The 6,252-nt window shown below is 43.9% G+C and overlaps 4 protein-coding genes across 4 annotated transcripts in view; 1 reads left to right on the top strand and 3 right to left on the bottom strand.

Annotated features, from left to right (window-relative positions):
- Positions 1–1,148, top strand: part of LOC137615826 (protein FAM200C-like) — an 8,825-nt gene extending 7,677 nt beyond the window's left edge. Inside the window, exon 2 of the mRNA XM_068345517.1 lies at positions 942–1,148. Coding sequence (XP_068201618.1) covers positions 942–1,148 — 207 coding nt within the window. The remainder of the gene's footprint in view (positions 1–941) is intronic.
- Positions 1,149–1,593: 445 nt separating this feature from the next.
- On the bottom strand, positions 1,594–2,172 carry LOC137615825 (uncharacterized). The gene has a single exon (XM_068345514.1). The coding sequence runs from the start codon at positions 2,170–2,172 to the stop codon at positions 1,594–1,596; it is 579 nt and encodes a 192-aa protein (XP_068201615.1).
- Positions 2,173–2,189: 17 nt separating this feature from the next.
- Positions 2,190–3,086, bottom strand: LOC137615824 (uncharacterized). The gene has a single exon (XM_068345513.1). The coding sequence runs from the start codon at positions 3,084–3,086 to the stop codon at positions 2,190–2,192; it is 897 nt and encodes a 298-aa protein (XP_068201614.1).
- Positions 3,087–3,699: 613 nt separating this feature from the next.
- LOC137615823 (uncharacterized) lies at positions 3,700–4,664 on the bottom strand. The gene is made up of 2 exons (XM_068345512.1): positions 4,266–4,664; positions 3,700–4,134 (listed from the first exon to the last, which is right to left on the bottom strand). The coding sequence occupies exons 1-2, from the start codon at positions 4,662–4,664 to the stop codon at positions 3,700–3,702; spliced, it is 834 nt and encodes a 277-aa protein (XP_068201613.1).
- Between the last annotated feature and the right edge of the window lie 1,588 nt (positions 4,665–6,252).

Genomic DNA, 6,252 nt, shown 5'->3' with positions numbered 1-6,252 from the left:
TGTCAAAGTATTGTCTAGCAAATGTGTATAAATGTATGAATGAATAAACTACGTAAGAGGTGCGTAACTATTTCATTATATTAATTCCTTTACGACCAAATGAGACAAGGGCCTCTTGATGACTTACACTCCAACTTTTCCCTAATCTCCTTTCGTGGCTTAAGGTAATTAAAAGATATACACATATATATTGTGGCTCGATCCCTGTAGTGGAGTTTTGGAGTGAAGACACGTCGACCTTTGCATGTTTATTTAGTCGATGATCACTGAAAAAATTACATACATAAGAAATTTAGCGGCAATTCTTCAATTAATCAAAGAAAAAAATACATATTTAAAGAAAAACTCTATCCTCTACATTCTATCAACAATGTTTTGTTAGAAAAACTCAATTGCTATAATTCCAGTAATGGTAATTCCTTCATATTACACATTTTTATTAACATTTCCAATAAAGACCTCTGGTATGATAACTTGATTACAAATTTCATAACACTAGGTGGGTGAATCCCTTGGTTCTGCTATACATCGAATCTTTAAGAAATATGCACTAAGCATTAATAGGCATCATTAATGTCATGAGAGAATTCCACTAAATAGTTATTCGATCTGTGGCATGTTTTATTTAGCCTAACCCCTTACGACTTCTATATTCCCTCATTAAATTGTAAAGACCCCTTGATAATATCCTTTACTTACCGAACTGTTTGCTTTCCCACTGTAAGGACCGTCCGGCTCTCCCCTCATGGACCGCTGACAAATCCCTACCGAGGGAACACCGCCGTTAAACAAGCACACCCCTCACAATATTATCACGGTCTATATTTCATCGTATTAGCAGCTCTAATTAGCTATTGTTATTTAAACAGCAACCCTGACAACCCATTTAAGTCTATAAATCTCAGAACACTGTGATACTTACCTTATAATTCCATCTAAAGGTCGTCAATGTGGACTCTCTCAAACACGTCCACTCCCAACGCCAAGTAATGTTTGAAAGACCCACTTGCCTGTCCCACGCGCTTGACAGGGGAGCGGGAGACGGACCGATGGTTCCTTTTGTTTTGTTACAAGCGAACGAACATATAAAAGTGTCCCTCATAATTATTGTCTCTGAAGGAAACTTCCTCATTTTAAATTTCTTATGATTTGTCAAAGCATAAGCTTCTATTAGTGACCCGAAATCTAATTACAAATTTTTAATTTACCACGAACAGTTATTCAAAGTTGTGTTGGGAAAAGTGAAATTTCCCTGCGTGAAATTTCCCTGCGTTTACACCCGCCCCTTTGAAACTTCTTGAGCACAAGGGGGTTCAACACCTATTTCTCAGTGACGCCCACTAGATCCCTCTCCTCCTCCAAAATTAAAACAAGCTTCGACAGCAGTTTTTCATATTCCTTGCCCTCTCTCCTGACAGTCACCGTCCTCACCACACCATCTTTCCTTACTTTAGTCTGCACTTCTCTAGCCAATGGCCAATGGCAGCGTGCTTCATTCTCCTTGACCATAAGGACTACGTCTCCTACCCTGACGTTTCTTCGCTCTTTGAACCATTTCTGTCGCTGTTGTAACCCTAACAGGTATTCACGTTTTCAACAGGCCCAGAACTGCTTGGCCATATGCTGCACCTGCTTCCATCTCTGCTGAGAGTGGCTACCTATTGCAATATCGCAGCCTACAGACGAATCTCCCATGTTTAAAAGCTTGTTCGGTGTGAGTGGAACCGGGTTTCTACTGTCTGAGGTGACGACAGCAAGGGGCCTACTGTTAACCGTTGCCTCCACTTCACTAAAGAGAGTGCATAGCCCTTCATAATCCAATTGCTGTGTCCCCAAGACTATATCTAGGACCCTCCTCACGGTACCTATCAACCGTTCCCATGCTCCTCCAAAATGTGTGGCGCCGGGAGGATTGAAAATAAATTCCACCCCACACCGGAGCAAGTCATTGCGCACCTCTTTTCCTGCCAAGAACTCGTAACTGGAGTCGAGACCTTTCCGCGATCCCACAATATTAGTGCCGTAGTCGCATCTAACCGTCTTGACCTGACCATGACGAGCCAAAAACCTCCCTAAGGCACTAATGAACAAGTCTGATGTGAGATTTGAGGCTACCTCCAAGTGTATGGCCCTCATGTTCCAGCAAGTGAATATAACTCCCCAATGCTTCATCTGTGCTCTGCCTCGCTTTACAAAGAATGGCCCAAAAAGGTCCACCCTGGTGCGATTAAATGGGGTTTCCCCGACTCCACGCGATCAGGTGGTAGATCGGCCATTAGCTGCTCGATAACCTTTCCATGTGCCCTGCGACACCTGATGCATCTGCTCAGCTCGCGCCGCACTGCTGCATTGCCCTTAACTACCCAAAATTTCTCCCTCATCAGACTCAGAACATGCATTACACCCATATGGTTAGAATGCTCGTGATAATACTGGATTCCCATGTCTGTCATGTGGCACTTATAGGGCAAAATAATTGGATGCCTTTCGCTCGAAGAGATATTTGCCAAAGATAACCTACCTCCAATGCACAAAAGCCCATTTCTCAGGATTGGTTTCAACCTTCTTAGGGAGCTAGAAACCCTAATAGTACCTCCCTTCTCAAGGCTCTCTATCTCTATCTCGTAATCAACACGCTGTGTTACCTGCACTACCACAGTCTCTGCCAAGCTAATAATTTCAGTGGACAAATGCATATCTAGCTCGCTGAGCAGCTGCCTATGTTTATAAATAATGTACCTAGCAAATAGCAACAACCAACCCAAAGTTCTAAGGAGCTTGATCCACCTGGAATAGTGGTGGATGATTTTATACAAACCTGTTTGCCTGATATCCAACCCAATCCTGTAACTAATTATTTGGTAGCCTATAGTTCCTATTGGTCCTATCTCACGGTTAACTTCTAATCCTTCCACACCATCTGACATTTGAGCTGGCTCATTTGGCCAGAAACACTTCTCCTTTAACAGAAACTCCGGCCCTTTTTTCCACCTTTCAGACTGCTTGGAACGTGTTGCATCGTCTCCTGGGTTCCACTCAGAGTTAACATACCTCCACTCTTTCTGATCACTGCCCTCCCTTACCATAGAAACACGATTTGCCACAAATGTCTGGTATCTGGCTTGATCATTCCTAATATATCACAAGACGGTTGTTGAGTTGGTCCAATAATAGACCCCATCTACCCTGAAATCTATCATGGTCAGAGTAGTGCTTGCGAGTCTTACGGCTAGTACTGCTGCACTAAGCTCTAGGCAGGGCACTGAAACATGCTTCAATGGTGCTACCCTTGCCTTTCCCATAATGAATCTGCAAGATACATTTCCCCACGGATCCGAGACCCACAAGTATGCCACTACTCCTAAAGCCATGATGCTTGCATCTGAGAACAAATGCAACAGTACTAGGGTGGCTGATTCCCATGGAATAACCTTCAGGCTTCTTGGCACACTTATCCCGCTGGTCTGGCTCAGCTTCTTGGCCCATGCCTTGATGCGGTCCGTAGTGTCAGAGTCCAGTTCCATGTCTCAGGTTATCTTTAATCGGCAGAGGTCCTGCATGATGACCCTACCCTCGATTAAAACTGGCACTAATATACCGAATGGGTCATAAATCGAGGCTATAGCTGACAAGTCACGCTTACTACTTGGAACTGAAACTAGCTCTGCCACGGACACCCAATTCATTAGTGGCCAAGTCCTACTGTACTCCCAAAGCCTTTGTCTTTTGTGACTCTGATCCATCTATAAGCTCTGAGGTGCTCCTACTGTACCACTCCCTCAGGATAGATGACATGACCTCCACACAAGGGCTACTGAACTTTCTCAATGTAAATCCCCCTTTTTTGCAGAGCTCCTTAACCTCTAACAAATTGACTAACAGTGCATCTTTGCTATCCTCGGCTCTCAAGCAGTCATCTACATAAAAGTTGTTGGCAACTGTGAACCGTGCTACCTCTGAAAATTTATTCTCAAAGTTGCTTGCTGTCTGTTTCAGCACGAAGTTTGCAATGTTCGGAGAAGAACAGGCCCCGAACTGGTGGACTGCCACTCTCCACTCTCTGGGTTCCTCGTCAAGACTGTTTTCCCACCAAAAGAACCTGAGGTAGTCCCGCTGATGCTCTGGTACCCGTACCTGATAGAAGATAGTATTTATATCTCCTGTATAGGCAAATAGACCTCCCTAAACTTTACCAACTCACCCAGCAAAGAGTTCATCATATCAGGTCACTGCAATAGTAGGTCGTTCAATGATGTACCCTCCACCTTGCTTGCACAGTCAAATACAACACGGACCTTGTCTGGCTTGTCTGGATGTTGCACACCAAAATGAGGAATATAACACACATTTCCTGGGCTGGCTGTGGTCACTTGCTCAGTATAGCCTTTCTGATGCATCTCTGTCATGAAGGCACTATACTGCTTAGAGTAGTTACCATCCTTCACTAACTTCTTACGAAGGCTGTGCATACGGCGCAATCCGATGTCCCTTGTTTCTGGCAAGGGTCCATGATTGTCACGCAGAGGCAATGGCACCTCGTAACTTCCTCCTACAGTTCTAACCCCTTTCTCTATTATCTCTATCCATTTCCTGTCCTCTGCAGACATTTCCCTTCTGTTAGATGCAACATCGTCATGCTCCCGATTATAACTTTCAACCAGCATGCGGTCTAACTCAAGGTCCTTGCTTGTCACTTGGATCCTATTGACATGCTCTTGACACCCTTTGTCTTTTACTCCACATACTACCCAGCCCAATAACGTTCGTATGGCATGTGGTTCATGGAGGCGTATTGAGTTGATAATTTCCCTTGGCTCGAGCAAGTGAGGAACATTGTTCCCAATTAATAAACCCACCTCAGCATCTACATCTGGGATGCAAACCTCTCACAAGTGTGGCCAGCGTTCCAGATCTCCAGCCCTGACCACATCACACTCATCAATTGGTATGCGAGAGGCACTTAACACTGGAGGGAGTGTAATGCAAGTCTTGCCCTTATAGTCCAATACTGACAATCCCGAGACTAGGCTGCATGCAACTTCCCCTATTCCGTTGGTTTCAACGTTCACTTTAACGTCCTGCCTCTCAGTGCAGCCTAGGGTCTGCATTAAAGCTTCCGAGACAAAGCATGTGGAACTCCCATTGTCCAAGAAAGCCTTCGTCAAAACCTCCCTTCCTTCCCTTGACCTAATCCTTATCGGCACAACTGACATCCCTGTTCCAATGCTACCCCCTCTAACTGCCCTGATCATAGCAATTTTGTCATGTGTACCTTCCTCCTGAACCACTAAGGTAGGTATTATGCAAGAATGCTGGTGACAAGTGTTCGCAGGGGCCTTTACCTAAAGATTGTTCTCGATTAGAAACTAGCATCCATCTCATTCAGTCTGCTCGATGAATATGGTGACAGGTAGTAGATTGGCCAGGGCACCAGCTACCTGTTGAGATACTACCACTAGAGAGACATAAGGTCTTTTGATTGGCCAGACAGTACTACATTGGATCCTTCTCTCTAGTTACGGTTCATTATCCCTTTACCTACACGCACACAGCGAATAATCTAGCCTATACTTTACTTATTCTCCTTTGTCCTTATACATCTGACAACACTGAGATTACCAAAGAATTCTTCTTCACCCAAGGGGTTGCCGCACTGTAATTGTTCAGTGGCCACTTTACTCTTCTTAGGGGTAGAAGAGACTCTCTGGCTATGGTAAGCAGTTCTTCTAGGAGAAGGACACTCAAATCAAACCATTGTTCTCTAGTCTTGGGTAGTGCCATAGCCTCCATACCATTGTCCACCACTGTCTTGGGTTAGAGTTTTCTTGCTTGATGGTATACTCGGGCATGCTGTTCTGTCGTTTCCCTTCCTCTTATTTTGTTAAAGTGTTTATAGTTTATATAGGAGATATTTATTTTAATGTTGTTACTCTTAAAGATTTTGTTTCCTTGTTTCCTTTTTTCACTGGGATATTTTCCCTGTTGAAGCCCCTGGGCTTTTAACATCCTGCTTTTCCAAGTAGTGCTGTGGCTTTGCAAGTAATAATAGTAATAATAAGGAAAGGCAGCAAATCCTCTTTAGTCAACCATCTTGCAGTATTAAAACATTCAACTATTCAGCCTGAAGTGAAATCAATGATTATAATGCAATGTGTACCATGTCTCCTGGCCAAAGAATACAACAGTGGAACAGGAAATCAGTATCTCAAAGTCATAAAGTGTGAGCTATTTATGACCAGTACCAGGAGGTAT

Source organism: Palaemon carinicauda, chromosome 22, assembly GCF_036898095.1.
Source record: "Palaemon carinicauda isolate YSFRI2023 chromosome 22, ASM3689809v2, whole genome shotgun sequence".
Lineage (NCBI taxonomy): Eukaryota > Metazoa > Arthropoda > Malacostraca > Decapoda > Palaemonidae > Palaemon > Palaemon carinicauda.
The sequence above is the reverse complement of the archived record's forward strand: the minus strand, read 5'-3'. Positions and strand labels throughout refer to the sequence as shown.

What these genes read in the sequence shown, in the direction of transcription:
- LOC137615824 (XM_068345513.1), bottom strand. Translation starts at nt 3,086, where the DNA reads ATGGTAAGGGAGGGCAGTGATCAGAAAGAGTGGAGGTATGTTAACTCT.
- LOC137615825 (XM_068345514.1), bottom strand. Translation starts at nt 2,172, where the DNA reads ATGAAGCATTGGGGAGTTATATTCACTTGCTGGAACATGAGGGCCATA.
- LOC137615823 (XM_068345512.1), bottom strand. Translation starts at nt 4,664, where the DNA reads ATGCTGGTTGAAAGTTATAATCGGGAGCATGACGATGTTGCATCTAAC. An exon ending in TATTTGACTGTGCAAGCAAG is followed by an intron (nt 4,135 to 4,265) that starts GTGGAGGGTACA and finishes ATCTTCTATCAG; the next exon opens with GTACGGGTACCAGAGCATCA.